Source organism: Salvia splendens, chromosome 6 (genome assembly GCF_004379255.2).
Source record: "Salvia splendens isolate huo1 chromosome 6, SspV2, whole genome shotgun sequence".
Taxonomy (NCBI): domain Eukaryota; kingdom Viridiplantae; phylum Streptophyta; class Magnoliopsida; order Lamiales; family Lamiaceae; genus Salvia; species Salvia splendens.
Window position 1 is genome coordinate 10,136,618 of NC_056037.1, and position 16,211 is coordinate 10,152,828.

At 35.7% G+C, this 16,211-nt stretch overlaps 3 protein-coding genes across 3 annotated transcripts; all 3 read left to right on the plus strand.

Moving 5' to 3' along the window:
- Positions 1-1,018: 1,018 nt before the first annotated feature.
- Positions 1,019-3,104, plus strand: LOC121809870 (glutamine synthetase-like). The gene is made up of 10 exons (XM_042210701.1): positions 1,019-1,190; positions 1,281-1,320; positions 1,416-1,519; positions 1,603-1,651; positions 1,751-2,074; positions 2,141-2,215; positions 2,280-2,333; positions 2,414-2,451; positions 2,522-2,681; positions 2,768-3,104. The coding sequence occupies exons 1-10, from the start codon at positions 1,117-1,119 to the stop codon at positions 2,909-2,911; spliced, it is 1,062 nt and encodes a 353-aa protein (XP_042066635.1). The 5' UTR covers positions 1,019-1,116; the 3' UTR covers positions 2,912-3,104.
- A 4,100-nt stretch (positions 3,105-7,204) lies between these two features.
- Positions 7,205-9,082, plus strand: LOC121810071 (nudix hydrolase 18, mitochondrial-like). The gene is made up of 5 exons (XM_042210969.1): positions 7,205-7,636; positions 7,800-7,920; positions 8,037-8,120; positions 8,216-8,344; positions 8,511-9,082. The coding sequence occupies exons 1-5, from the start codon at positions 7,551-7,553 to the stop codon at positions 8,721-8,723; spliced, it is 633 nt and encodes a 210-aa protein (XP_042066903.1). The 5' UTR covers positions 7,205-7,550; the 3' UTR covers positions 8,724-9,082.
- Positions 9,083-14,538: 5,456 nt separating this feature from the next.
- LOC121808763 (probable inactive receptor kinase RLK902) lies at positions 14,539-15,990 on the plus strand (the record flags this gene model as incomplete). Its single annotated transcript, XM_042209344.1, has 2 exons — positions 14,539-14,835; positions 15,211-15,990. Coding segments are annotated over 2 exons (891 nt in total), but the record flags the coding sequence as incomplete, so codon positions are not given.
- Between the last annotated feature and the right edge of the window lie 221 nt (positions 15,991-16,211).

Consider the following 16,211-nt stretch of genomic DNA (forward strand, 5'->3'; position numbering starts at 1 on the left):
TGAGTCAAGTTTCCATAAACCCAAGATTCTGAAGATTCTCTCTCTAGAATTTGGAATCTTGTTCTTATTCTTCTCCATTTGACATTATTAAAAAGAGAAAAACTGAAATTAATTTCCATTCGTTGCATACCTACTTTACCATTTTGAATAACAGAATTTATTCCTTGATAGTATGATTTTAAGGAATCTTCGGATTATTGCGAATTTCGGAATATTAATTGATTCTCTGCATGAAAATTTTCTCCCAACTACAAGTTTTGTCATTTTCGAAACTAAACTAGCTTCATATACAAAACATAAAGAGGATTGCATCGTCAAGTCACTCATCAACAAGCCCTCAATACGGAATATCTAATTTAAAAAATAGAGTATGTAATTAATATAAGTTGAAATAGTCTTGTATATTTGAAAAAGAAAAAGCAAGAAGCATGGAACGAGTGCAAAAAAGGATTTGAGATTTCTATATAAAAATACTATATATGAGCCGAAAATTGTTCATTTGAAACGAAAATAAATACCACAGTACTAACTTTAATTATCAAAAACTGAATAGTCGACCCATATAATTGATTAGTAGAGAAGACATATAGTTATCAGTAAAGCATCTCCAATTCATTAGTATGGTTGGTTGAACCTCACCACTTGTTCGCCAACTACTCTTGTGAGGAAAATAATACTCCACCGAGTAATAATAATAATAATAATAATAATAATAATAATAATAATAATAATAATAATAATAATAATAATAATAATAATAATAATAATAATTTCCATCAAAGAGCCTAGGCTGCCTGCAATCAAATTATTTCTTTATTTTTTTATGGGAAGAAAATCAAGTTTAGTTTGGAAGAAAAATATAGTACTACTTAAAATTTGATTCATGTCACTCCTTGTAAGAGCTGGCTCAAGTTGGCCACTCTAAACAGATGAATATTCTTATCCATATTTTAGATTATTTTTTGTTCTATTTCCGAAAAACAAAGTGTGCAATTTGTAAATTCCAACGCTGTTTAAAAATTGTGATGTCTGTTGACGCTGTCAATAAATAGAAGGCAGAAGAGTGATAATTAGCAAACAAAGCAAGTTGTCATTTTAATTGATCTAGTGCAAAAAATGGCTCTGCTCAACGATCTCATCAACTTGGATCTCTCCAACGTTACCGAGAAAATCATAGCGGAGTATATATGGTTAGTTATTAATTCGGTGATGTTTTTATTAAATCCTTCATGTTTGTTTCATACATATATGTTATGGTATGTGTTTTGATGATTGATCAGGATTGGAGGAAGTGGTCTAGATCTCCGAAGCAAGGCCAGGGTAATATATAATTCTATTGAAACATACTATATATATGTATGTACGTTGGATGTTTGGTTTTGATAATAAGCATAAATATGTTTGAATGAATCCAGACGCTCGCCGGCCCTGTTAGTGATCCATCGGAGCTGCCAAAATGGAATTATGACGGCTCCAGCACCGGCCAAGCGCCCGGTGAAGACTCTGAAGTCATCATCTAGTACTAATTTTCCTCTAAATCTCTGTTTCATTCTAGTTATTTATGTTAGTTATATGAATGCAATAAATGGAGTATTTGTTTAGTCCTCAGGCAATTTTCCGTGATCCTTTCAGGAGAGGAAACCACATTCTGGTAAGACATTTTCTTCCTTGTATTGTATTGTACATATAGATAGCAGTATGTATGTATGTATGTATGTATGTAAATTGATAATAAGTATGATATTTGTAGGTGATGTGTGATGCATACACACCAGCAGGGGAGCCTATTCCAACCAACAACAGGCATAATGCTGCTAAAATATTTAGCCAGCCTCAGGTTGCTGGTGAGGTGCCCTGGTATGGCATAGAGCAAGAATACACTTTACTGCAGAAGGAGGTGAAGTGGCCGGAGGGGTGGCCGGTTGGCGGCTTCCCGGGGCCTCAGGGGCCATACTACTGCGGGATTGGTGCCGATAAGGCTTTCGGACGCGACATTGTAGATTCTCACTACAAAGCATGTCTGTACGCCGGAATCAACATCAGCGGCATTAATGCCGAAGTCATGCCTGGCCAGGTTAGTACTATGTTTTTCTTTTCATCAATCAATCTTGTTTTCATCAACTTCCTTTCCTTTCCTTAGTGGGAATTTCAAGTTGGACCTTCTGTCGGCATCTCTGCAGCTGATCAACTTTGGATGGCTCGTTACATCCTTGAGGTATCATTTATCAGTCAATTTACATATATGTTCTTTTTTTAAAAGCTTCATTGGTTGGTGACAGAGGATTACAGAGACGGCCGGGGTTGTTCTTTCCTTCGATCCTAAGCCTATTCCGGTAACCTATTGCTCATTTCAATACCAACCTAAGCTACGTTTCTTTCAACTTATTTTGAGTGTTTTGTTTCTTTGGGTTAGGGGGATTGGAATGGTGCAGGTGCTCATACAAATTACAGGTACATATGGAGAGTGTATTTTAATTATTTTTTTATGACAAATGAATTAATGGTTGAGATGTGAAATCAGCACAAAATCGATGAGAGAAGAGGGCGGATACGAAGTGATAAAGAAGGCGATCGAGAAGCTGGGACTGAAGCATAAGGAACATATCGCTGCCTACGGTGAGGGTAATGAGCGTCGTCTCACCGGGAGGCACGAGACCGCCGACATCAACACTTTCTTATGGGTAATAATCTTCATTTTAACTACTACTCTTACACAAGACTTCTATTTACCCATCTTAAACTTGTTCGTATTGTATTGTTGATGAAGGGCGTGGCAAACCGGGGGGCCTCGATTAGGGTGGGCCGGGATACGGAGAAGGCGGGCAAGGGCTATTTCGAGGATCGAAGGCCGGCGTCCAATATGGATCCCTATGTTGTCACCTCTATGATTGCTGAGACAACCCTCCTTTGAGGATTCATTGCATGATTTGGACAAGGATTCTAATAAGCATTTGTTGCCACTTTTATTTTTATGAACTTCTCTTTCTTGATGTACTAAATGTGGGATCTCTTTTTCTTCTTCGTGTGTGTATTTATTGCTCTTATTTAGTTTTGCATCCAATACCATTGTATTATGGTTGGTAATTATAACTCTTATTGCCAAAGATTTGTATTTTGTCGTTTTTATTATTTTCACCATAACTCTTTGGTTGCCAATTATATACTCCTAGTAACTAATTTGATTTTGTTTTTTATTTCCATTTTGAAGATCATCAATAACGTGATTACAGCCACGAATGTCTCTTACCGTAGTCTATTTTATTTGTGCAAATACACATATTAATGATAAACAAGAAAACAAATCGATCAACTTCCTTTCCCACCGGATGGGTCTAATCTTATAATTGTTGTTAAATAGATGGACGTCAATATCATACCTAATGCTCAATATTTTATTTTCTAGCCAATTGTTTCATATGTAATGAAGTCGTCTTTGCCTCTTTGGAAGTCATTAAAAATTGATTGAATGTCACTCTTTGAGCAGAAATAAAAGCATCGGACAAGTAATTGCTCATGGAATGACAACATCTCTAATATCATGGCTAGTTTAAGTATAATTATAAGATTAGATTTCGTGATTTTCATTGGAATAGTCAAAGCCAATTAAGTTGTTGCAATGCCTAAACCTTAAATACTAAACATAAAAACCATCACTTCTGGGTCAAGCGCATGAATCACACGTTCTGATTAATTTATTAGTACTACTTTTTTAACACTCGAATGCTTTTATTTAATAGGATAATGGTGGATGCAAATGCATCATCAACCCAACTTGGAGGAAAAGCATAAGAGATAAGATTAAGTCACAAGAAATGTTTGCAAAAAAGTCACTTTTCTTCTAGTATATATTTAAGATAGCACCCATGTCTGTGGAATGCTCTTTTCGGACCAATACAGATCCACATAAGAAGTATTACCATCCAATATCCATTTTTTCAGATTATCTGTTTAAATACTAATCTCTTTAGTATTGATCATATACAGCACATTATCCTTCACTAGTAAGAAACATGGACAATTTGACCCAGCCCATATGCAAAAGGAAAATATTTTGTTGGAAAATATTTATAATACACTCGGGTGGATACTGTCATCCTATTCATCGCCCATAATTTAGTTACTTTCTTATGTTTCGAAATTCAAATTTATTTTTTAGGTGAATACATATTGGACTTGACCACTAAAAATGTCAAATTACTCGTATTCTATATGATTAAATAATATTTTACTATATAGGCCGACATCAATGTAATGTTGTTTGTCATTCTAGAAATATATTTTTTGATAGATTACTAATCTTGTATGTGTATTTAAATGTAAAAAATGTTACAATTCTAAACTTATATATTGAGTGGTTCAGTTTAATTAATTAATTGACGTATTAATTATATTATAATTAATAAAAATAAAATTTGTTCAACACACGATTGAAGGTTATAAGATTTCCTTGCATATTAAATACTCTCTCCGTCCTTCAAATATTGTCCACTTTGACCTGGCACAAGTTTTAATAAATGTAATGAAAAGTGAGTTGAAAAAATTAATGGAATGTGAGTCATACTTTTATATATTAGTTTTATAATAAAATGTGAGTATGAATGAGTCAGTGGAATATGAGTTTCACTACCAAAAAATAGTAAAAAGTGAAATGGAACAAATTTTGTGGGACGGACAGAAATAAAAAAAAATGGGATAAAGTTTCAGGAACGGAAGGGAGGGAGTACATAAATAAAGTAAGAATTCTAAAATTAGTAAAAATAAGTATATTCACTAGTATAGTGCGTCTGGACTCAGCATGGAAATGCAATTAAATGAAAAATGAATGTGCATTGATGGATTTCATAATCTGATTAAGAAGGTCCATTTAATTATATCGGGAAAATATTTTTTGTCTCAGGTTCAATTCATATCAAAAGTCATCCCAGTGTTTTCCAGTTCAAATTCTCAACGTGACAACGCATGATTTTGTGGCTTGATTGATAGTTTCTGACATGAATTGAGCAAAAAACATAGATTTACCAATCAAACAATTGACTTTATATTTTCTTGCTCATAAAATTAAAATTAGACACATACATGCATATGCATTATATTGACCGATCGAACAATTGAATAGATGTTGAGGAATGGATTGGCATGTGGTTTGTTTTCTGTTATTCTGTAAAGGATGCACATGCCTTTCCCTTTTAATCCTACACAAGTTTATAAAGTTCAAATTAATACACAATCTTATTTTTCTATATGTGACCCTTACCAAACATTCCGGCATACTATTTTGTCGCAATAATTCACATATATCACTCTTTTTTCAATGATCACATGCCATTCCACGAAAACCCTCCAACTCCACCCTTTCAGATGAGATTGCAACTTAATTAATAAAATATTTCTCCACCATTCAATAATTCTCTTAGTTTTTTTTCCGACATACTTAAAATTAATCCATATCAAACGCTACTATATAAATCACTAATTATCTGAAGGAAACAAAAACCAGAAATTGGAACGTTCATAAAGATTAATGCGATCCCCCAATCATTATGGCTGCAAACAATTATTTTTGTTCATCGCGTCAAGTTAGTTAGCTAAGCCGAATAATAACATTATAATCTGTATATAATAATTTGCAACACAACCGACTATTATGATACTAATAAGGAAGATCTTCAAACTTTGGCGTGAAATTAAATTTTAAAAAATTGTAGTGCTACAATCGTGGTTTCGAAATCAATATTTAAATCAGTCAGATTATTATTATTATTATTATTATTATTATTATTATTATTTTGATTCATCATTACAAAATATAGCTTTTTTATGCAAATATTTGACTTCGCTATTTTTGTTATTATTTTACATAAGAGCGCAGATGATAATTTTGCATGTAACACGGATTCTTTCCGCAATGATGATTTCGGCTCTAACCAAATGTGCTCCTTAGTTGTACTATGACATAAGTTTAGTATAAAACGTTTAAAAATAACTTTCAAGTTCTAGGGTAGTAAGTGGTTTTCTTTCACGAAATTTCATTAACCTTTCTTCTTCTTAAAAGTAAAAGTATTTCTAATCGGTCATATGGCGTCATACTCCCTCCGTCCGCCATTAGAAATCTCATTTTTTAGCGATGCGGTTTTAAGAAATTTGAAGAAAAGTGGATGGAAAAAAAATAGTGGAACATGAGTTTCACTTGCTTATATTAGTTTTAAATGAAATATAAGTAGAATAGTCAGTAGAATGCGAGACCATGTTATCATTTATAGTAATATATATTGAACTGAGATTCCTATTCGCAGACCGACTAAAATCCTATTTGTGGACTGAGGGAGTACAATATATACTTCTTCCATCCATGAAATAATAGTCTCATTTTGTCATTTCGGAATATCCAAAAAAATAGTCTCATTTCAAAAAATGTAAATTTTCTCTCTCATATTTTATCAACTTTTCTCTTACCTCTCTTACTTTATCCACTTTTCCATCTTTTCTCTCATACTTTACCAATTTCTCGTAAATATATTGCCGTCTACAAATGAAAATATTTTTTTAGACAGAATGAGTATATATTAAGAGAGGGGTATATTAGTTCTGATTATTTGTATTAATTAAATTTATTTAAAAAATCGAAAATTAATAATTAAAATAATGAGGTGTTTATTTATTTCATAAAAACAATATAAATTTTATCTAGTTCATTACTTGGGATCTGAATTATTATAAATATAAATAAAATCATCATGAGTAAGTGCAGGAGTAAACACCCGCATACGACGCTTGAACACTGGAAATCGATGGCATACGCGTTCATACTAATATACTCCTAGTCCTAGGCTTAATTTTTTGAATCAATAATCATAATTAAAGAAAGCATGTGAGTGTTTTTTTAAAAAGTTATGATAGGAGTAATTTAGTTCCCCCAACCCCATTGCCACATAATGTCTGAGTCAAGAGGCCCGACAATTAATTTTAATTAGGTTTATTTAATTTTGTTTTGGTATGATTTAGTATCTATTTTGAAAACCCATTTATAACAATATAAATTTAATCCAACATGCATTCAAAATAATCAAATTCAGAATAAATTTACTACTCCATCAAATTCAATTAAGGGGACAAAAACATCTTGTGAATTTACATATAGAGAGCAGAGCCCACCACCCATCGAAAGGTCTATTCTATATAATTAATCAGTGGATGAACCATTTCAGTCATCATCCACAAAAACCTTCAATTATTTCCCCCCCATTTGTCGTCTCCCGACAAGCATAAATTAGAGCTTATTATCCCACACGCCGTTACCAATTTGCAAATTTTAATTCTTGGGCATACTAAATCATCGTACTCATACTATATCAGAGACGCAGATTTCCGGCATTGCCGATTTTTGTGGAGCTAACCGCAACTGTTTTTAACCGAATTTTACCCTTCTTTTGATTTCTTTGGAGGGAGCTTCTTTTCTCCCGGGGAAAAAAGATTCATTTTTTTCATCTGCTCTCTAAATTATCCCCAACAAACAATCCCTTTCCTTTTCCGATTTCGTTTGTTTGTTTATCATGCAAATCATGAAGCTAGTTGCTTTGCCGTCTCGCACTGGGAGGCATCTGCAGCGCTATAATAAGGGATTTCGTCAGGTTGTTGGGTATGTTTCTTATATCCTCTTTCATTCTCAATTTCTCGTCTGATTTTTCTGTCTTTTTCGCCAACTGTTTGTTGAATTTCCCCTTTGGCTTTTATTTTCTTAAAATTATTATCTTTCTTGAATTCTGTCTAATATTCTTTCCCGTTTCTGCAAAATTATGCAGATGTGTTCCATATAGAATCAGAGACACCACAAAAACTCAGCTGGTCGATGATATCACACTTGATGACTTGGAGATTCTTTTGATCAGCTCTCAAAAGAGTACAAGACTTATGTTCCCTAAGGTAAAAATTCGATGAACGCCTTAATATTCTTATATGAAAAACCAAATTATGACATGAAAATATGTAGTCTTGAACATTGATCTAAACATTGGTTGGTTTGCAATTGATTTCATCAGGGTGGATGGGAACTCGATGAAGATATCGAATTGGCAGCTTCACGAGAGACCTTAGAGGAAGCCGGTGTAGTTGGCCTTCTAGGGGTAAGTTGCTGGCTAATATTATCGATAGGATACATATGTGTATTACTACAATTCTGGATTCATCACTAATGCTCTTTATTTTCCATTTACTGCAGGAAAAATTGGGTGAATGGATTTTCAAAAGCAAAAGCCAAGAGAAGTTTCATGAGGGATCCATGTTCCCATTGTATGTTACCGAGGAATTGGAAATATGGCCAGAGAAAAACCTTCGTCATCGTGTTTGGGTATGCCCTCAAGCTCCTTGACTCTTAAATTGATAATATGAATGCCATTATGAATCTAACCTATAACTCAAAGTAAACAACACCTACATAAATGTGCAAACTTTTACGAACATGATGGTTGTTATACGGTCCTAGTTCTGATGTGGGCTGTATCATTTTCTTGCAGATGACTGTTAATGAAGCTCGGCAAGCTTGTGCAGCTGTGTGGATGAAAGAAGCTTTGGAGGAATTCGTTTGCCAGTTCACATGCCGATCAAGAAAAGTAGAGGTCAACCAAGACCCTCTCACATCTTGTTTATTAGCATTGTATGGCAGCGAGGATTTAAGCTTCACAGCGCAAACTGCTGACAAGGAAGTTGATCGCTACTTGATAAGTTGAAGAAGTCGATGTGCTCGAATCTTTCACCAAAATGGAGCTGCAACATGAGTTGCTTGAAGATGAGGAGTACCAGATTGACAAAAGTGTATAAATTGCTAACCTTTATTCTTCCATTCGTGGAAGATCTGTTGATTCTTCAAGCTGTTGTGTTTTCGAAGTTGTTGGGAAATTAGGGGCAAAATCAGCAATCAACTTCTTTGTCTGTAAATGAGATCTGTGATGAAGAAATTCATGTTATCATGGATATAGAGCTAGGCCATTGCATTATTAATCGATGTCCAATGAACGTATATATACTAAAAAAAAATCCTTTGTACATTCACTTGGATTATTGGAAAATATATTTTATGGTGTGTGTATATCTCTTGTATGTTCTGGGGATTATTTGTTTGTTCGTTGAGCCTACAACATAAAGAAGTTTTGGTTCCATCTTATATTATAAACAGAGATGTGATGAGAATGCTGCTGAAAGAGGCTTTTCCAAATGTGAATGACTTGAAAAGCCGAGGTGCAATCTCCCTTGGATTAAAGGTTAACTAAATCATCTTTTTATCGAATCTTGAATAAATTACCATTAGAAGGGCTAACACGCTGTATCAGTAGGCATCTCCAACAAGTAAATTTTGAAAAGAAATGTTTGTCTAAACACACATTCATACTTTTGACTATGATAGCAGCTTCTACGATAGAGACTCAGGCTCTCTACACGCTTCCATGTCATGATGTCATCTGCCTCTGGCTCTTGTAAGGGATGCTGTCATCACGGATTCCATCATCGGAGATGGCTGCATTCTATGTCTCATTCTTGGATACTGTTATTAGCACAGTCATGATTCTGTTGATCTCCATGAATATCTTCATTTGATAAGCAGCAGCAGCAGCAATCAAACTCATGGGCATCAAGGATTTCACTAGCCAACCCTCGCACCATGATATTCTCTTCTCTGAGATAGGGTGAGATTATCAATAGTAGTATCAGGAGGTGTACAAATACTTAAACCACCCCACATTGAAACCTCATTTCTAGGTGATAGTTTCACTCCCTCAAGAATTTCAGTTATTGAATCAAGTTCAGGCCAAAAAGAGTTGCTAATTAAGATGCACCTAGAACCTAGACGCGTTCCACAACACGTTTCTGAATCCAGTGTCTAAATGATAGCTACATTTGTCCTACCAATTGCTACATTTCTTACTTCACCATTATTACTATAGCTAATATTAGCTCACAAGAAATCCATTGTATTTTCACAAATAATTGAATGTAAAGATAACGAGTCGATATAGAAGGGAGAAAACGAAGAAGGTATTAGAAATGGGCCACTCACAAAGGGACAAGTTATAAGAGTTTTAACACTCCCCCTCACGTGAGGGCCGGAATGATTGACTTGAGCCCGCTCTAATACCATATTAGAAATGAATCACTCACCCCTTAAAATGCCTTATATGGGGAAGAGTTATCCATACTTATATAGACAAGCTAGGATCATCACCAAATCGATGTGGGACAAGTTATAAGAGTTTTAACAGAAGGTGATCCAAGATTCCAACTCCATCAATTCGGAGACGGACGAAGCCACACAAGTGAAGATCACCACGGGTTTTACATCTTTTGGTGTAATTTACATTGTTACGTTCGGCTACTTTTCTTCATTGCTCTTCCACAATGCATGGATTATATTATAGTACTAGATTTTTATTTACAATTATGACTTTCTTTGGTTTCAATTCTCTTCTTTTAATCATGATCATTTATGCTATTGTAGAGACATATTTCTAGCTTTCTAGATGAGGAATTTAGGATTATTGCTTGTTTAGAGTAGGAATTTTGGATGGATAAAATGAATTTATGATTTAGATATTAGATTACTACGGTTTCGTAGATTCTTTAATCTGTTGATTATGAATGTGGTGTTGGTATTTTTAGGGTGTAGATAATTTGCTGGTTAAGAGTACAACTTAATTCTGAGTATTTTATAATATCGAATATTTACTTTTAAACTGAAGAGTCCCATTCTAATTCCATACGTTGAAGTTCAAATTTTGAAAGAAAACGTTAGGTTAGACAAAAAGAAATTGGAATTCCGAGTTTAGACATGCTCTGGTGTATCATAGCCCCATTCGACTCTTAAATGAAAATGATAGCGATATGTCATATGTCTAAATATTATGATTTCGACACATTGGCAATATATCTAAAATTATTTAACAATTAGAATATATGGAAATAGTTCCTGTTGTTTCTAATGGAATAAAATGGGCCCCTCCTTTTAATAACTGCATGGAATAAAATGGGCCCCTCCTTTTAATAACTGTACTAGTTTTGCTAGTCCCTTCACTCCCTTCGTCCTATTCTAACTAATACTCCCTCCGTCCCACGTTACTTGAGGCGTTTCTTTTTTGCACGAGATGTAAGAAAATTGTGTTTAGTTAGTTAAATAAAGTAGATGAGAGAATAAAGTAATAAAAATAAGAGAGAGTAAAGTAAAAGAAAGAATAAAGTATGTGAGATTGGATATTTTGTTTTTAATCAAAAAAGAAATGACTCAAGTAACTTGAAACAACCAAAAAAAGAATACGACTCAGGTAACTTAGGACGGATGGAGTTTACATTTTTTTTAGATCTTATTCTAACTGATATATTTTTAAATAAAAAAACATCATTTTTGTATTTTTTCTTTTATTCATAATACAATAATCTCATACACTAAATTAAAAATGTTTCACTTAAAAATGAGATAGGGAAAAGAGAAAATATTGGTTACTAGCGTTTGCAGAATCCTACGGTCATCACTCACCAACTAGATTTAGATACCTAATTGGATATTTTGCTATGTTTTTAAAACTATGGAATTCGATGTTTGGGGACATTAGAGCATGCACAACGCATGCGCAAGAGCATGTCTGTGACGTCAGCATGGCATAGCACAAGCTTGCCATTGAGCTTGTGTTCAGCACGGCATAGCACAAGCTTGCCATTGAGCTCGTGTTAGTAGCACGAGTGTGCTCTTGCAAGCGAGCTTTGCTCAGCGGCCAGAGCACACGCGCCCATCTCAAGTGGTGCGTCATGGGCTGGGCGTGACGCCCACACGCCCCGCCAGTGGGCGTCGTTTTTATCCATTTAATTTATTATTTTAAAAAATTCATAAAAAAATTTAAAAACAAAACAAAAAAATTTTAAAAAATTCTCACATCCCAAAATATGACCCCTTTTCCATTTTTTTTTCATTTCTTTAATCCTTAATTTATCTAAATCATCTATAAATACCCTCATTCAATACCCTATTTTTTACATCAAACCAAACAATCTCTCAAATATTTTTCTCAGTTCAAGTATGTCTAAGGGACGAGACAGGCCAAACCAAACGATCCACGATTCTTCCACAACGATTTTATTTGAAATGTTGTACGTTGCTACAACGATCGACACTTCCCGTATGTCGCCGTCAAAATGAGCGACACGTCAACAAACAATTGCACTCCTTATGTCTCGTTTGAACATGCCGCCACCAGAAGAGTAACTTTTTTAACTACTTCATGATTTAAAATTATGTAATTTTTACTGTGATTTTTAATTTTTAGGATTTAAATTATATACTTTTAAAGCTTTACTTTACGTAAATTTTAAATTTTAGGAATTTGTAATGTCATTTTCGGGTTTTATATTAAATTTTTATTATTAATGAAATATTTTTGGTAACTGTAGCATTTAAATCGAATAATAGAATAGTGCGACCCATATATAGTGAAGAGCATGCTCTTGGGAAAGCACATGATCGTGTGTCTTAATTAAGAGCAGAGAGAATAAAATATGAATACAAGTGGAGCGGAGCCCATGAATGGTGAAGAGCAAGTTCTCCGTCGAGAGCATGGTTGTTCTTGCTCTTATGATTCAGATTTTACTAATTAATTGGAGTTAATTAATGTTAAAACAGTTTATCTATTATTCAATGATATGATAAATGTTTTTAAAGACATGAGAATATTCAATATACCTGTGCTTTAGAGCATCCTTATCCATGCTCTTGCCAAAGAGCATGGATGTGGGCCCATACCCACATTTATTAATTTTTTTACTTCCTACTATTCCCCAAGAGCACAACACCCACATCCATGCTCTTCCGCAAGGACATGCTTAAGGGTCTCACCAGTCTATTATTCAATTTAAATAAAATCATTTCCACAATATTAAAATGCATTACAAATATCCAAAATACTATTACTAATTACTAAAAAATTAAAAATTACATAATTAAAAGCCTAAAAATTAAAAATTTCAAAATTAAAGTCTAAAAAATAAAAATTACATAATTTAAATCCTAAAAATTAAAAATTACATAATTAAATTCATAAAATTAAAAAAATCCACTACTCGTTGCCGAATTTCGCCCAAATGTGTTTGATTAGGTCTTCTTGCAGTTCAATGTGAGTTTTGGTATCACGCATTGTGCGTCTTGTTTCGATATTGTTCATAGTATTCTTGTTCTTCGCGTTCCGCTTCCGCAATGATATCGTTGATATCTATTTTTGAATTTAGAGAGGGTTTGAGTGAGAGAGGAAGATGTAGATGAGTTGTATGAAAAAATATGAATGAGAGATAATTTGATGTGAAAAATGGATGATGAATGTGTGTATTTATTGATGATTTTGAGATTAATTTTTTTAAAATATATTAAAAAAATCTAAAAAACGTTAATAAAACGGCTATATTTTTGGGATTCCGAAAATTAGTTTTTAAAATTTTTGGTATTATTTTTTATTTAAAAAAAAGAAAAGAAAATGCCAACGGCTAAGCCGTTGGCGAATAGAAACGCGCCACGTCGCCCTGCTCAGCGGCACGGACGTGCTCAATACATTGAGCAGCGCCGTGCCGTCGGCAAGAGCACAATGGCGGAAGGGGGGTGCCGCGCCGACGGCACGGACGCCGTCCTTCTCCACAAGTACCGATGGGGATGCTCTTAATAACTTGAGCACAGTTACATGTCTTTTTAATCAACACAAAAATCTCTAGCACTAAATAGTTGAACAGTTAACATTTTAAACTATTCATATAATATTTTCATTTTATTTAAAAATACATTAAATACTAAATTTTCAGATTTTTAAAATAATCAATAGTGTTGCCTATGAGATATGTTTAAGTGGTAAAGTGACGACAATACAAAAGTTTTTCACAGGGAAAGGCCTTCATTCAAGAATTTGGTATGCGTATGTGTGATATATTTGTCACATGATAAGTGTCATGCTCTGTCGGGTGCAAATTTATACTAGGATGTAAATAATGTATAAGTATTTTTCATTTCTAACTAGTTTGACAGTATATACTAACTTTTAAAGAGTGAGCTAAAAACAAATTATATGGAGTACATACTTAGTGTTGAGTAGATAATACCAAACGTGAATTTAGGATCATACTCTTATTATTGTTGTTTTAACACGAATTGGGTGTATTTAACCATTAATCTATTTATAATCTTATTCACTCTCTCTGGCGTCCCAGCCTGGACATATCTCCGTGTCTCTCTATTTCTCATAGAAACACACACAATTACAAATATACGAGAGAGCACGCATTGATAGTGTCAGCACAACTCCCCATCCAAATTACCCTTCCTTTCTCCCTCTCCCTCTCCCTCTCCCTCTCCCTCTCTTCTCACACACACAATGGCGACTACACTCCAACTCCCCCCATTACTGCTACCGCTTCTTCTCCTCCTCCTCCTCTCCGCCGCCTCAGATCTCTCCACCGACCGCGCCGCCCTCCTAGGCCTCCGCTCCGCCGTCGGCGGCCGCACCCTGTTCTGGAACATCACACTAACCACCCCATGCAACTGGGCGGGCGTCGGCGGAGGTGCTGGGGAAGGGGAGGTTTGGGACGGCGTACAAGGCGGTGCTGGAGGTGGGGACGGTGGTGGCAGTGAAGAGGCTCAAGGATGTGACCATTTCGGAGAAGGAGTTCAAGGACAAGATTGATAGTGTTGGAGCTATGGATCATCTGAATTTGGTGCCTCTTAGGGCTTACTACTATAGCAGGGAGGAGAAGCTTCTTGTCTATAACTACATGCCTATGGGAAGCCTTTCTGCACTTCTACATGGTCAGCCCTCTGCCAATCTTGTCTTCATTTATATTGTTCTGATTTGCATTGTGGTGTGGATTTGTGGGATTCAAGAAAGTGAGGATGCATGCTTGTTTGATAGTTCTTGAATTGCATTGCTGTCTTAGTTTATGGTTCTTGATTGTTTGCCAATATCTTGTGTTTAATCCTAATTAAATGCTAGTACATTACTTTGATTGAGATAGTTACCTTTTCTTTAGTGTAGCTTTATTGTAAAATGCTAGTAGTCTAATCATCACCATTTCCAAGTGTTAACTTGCTTTATGTGGAGTTGTTGACATGAATATCTATTGCTGCTGCTGTCTTGCTTTATTGTGTGTTTGGTTGGTGATGAAAATCTGTAGTGGTTCTTGTTCTTGACCAGGAATTATAAGGGAGCTGGCCTGACGCCGTTGAACTTGGCGATGAGGTCCGGCATTGCCCTTGGAGCTGGACGTGGCATCGAATACCTCCACCAGCAAGGCCCCGGCGTCTCCCACGGCAACATAAAGTCATCCAACATCCTCCTCACCAAGTCACACGATGCACGCGTCTCAGACTTCGGCATGAACCATCTAGTCGGGCCCCCATCCTCCCCTACACGTGTTGCTGGCTACAGCGCCCCGGAGGTGACAGACCCCCGCAGAGTCTCCCAATGGGCTGATGTCGGTGTCCTCCTGCTGGAGCTGCTCACGGGGAAGGCGCCCACGCATGCCCTCTTGAATGAGGACGGTGTGGACCTGCCGCGGTGGGTGCAGTCTGTGGTTCGTGAGGAGTGGACCTCAGAGGTGTTCGACCTCGAGCTCCTCCGCCACCAGGATTTGGAGGAGGAGATGGTCCAGCTCCTCCAGCTCGGGATAGACTGCACGGCTCAGTACCCGGACAATCGGCCCTCGATCTCTCAGGTCGCAGCCGGTATCGAGGAGCTCCGGTCCTCCGGCTTGAAAGGCTTTGAAGAACAGCCTGATCAAGTGAGCGAAACAGATTGATTTATAATTTAACTGATTGGTTCTAGTTGAGATTTGAAGGTAAAAAAGAGAAAGTAGCCTCAACATTTTTACTCGATCTTGATCTCTGCATGAAGTTGTTGTACTCGTTTGTTAAATTTGAGCTCTCAATTCTTGTTTGTCAGAAATATACATCAACATTACGACTGACAGAACTACCGATTGACAAGTCCCCATACATAGTTGAATTGACGGGGTGGAAATGAATGATTTTGCCACGCCATTCGAGATATATATTTGGCGGGGAATATTTAAGGTCGCAAACAACCCAATACTTCCAACAACTATTCTATATGCACGACGAACAACACAACATCAACTACATGCATTAGGCAACGGCATAGAGGATCGCATACACTAATGGTCACATAGATTATGTTTTTTCATTA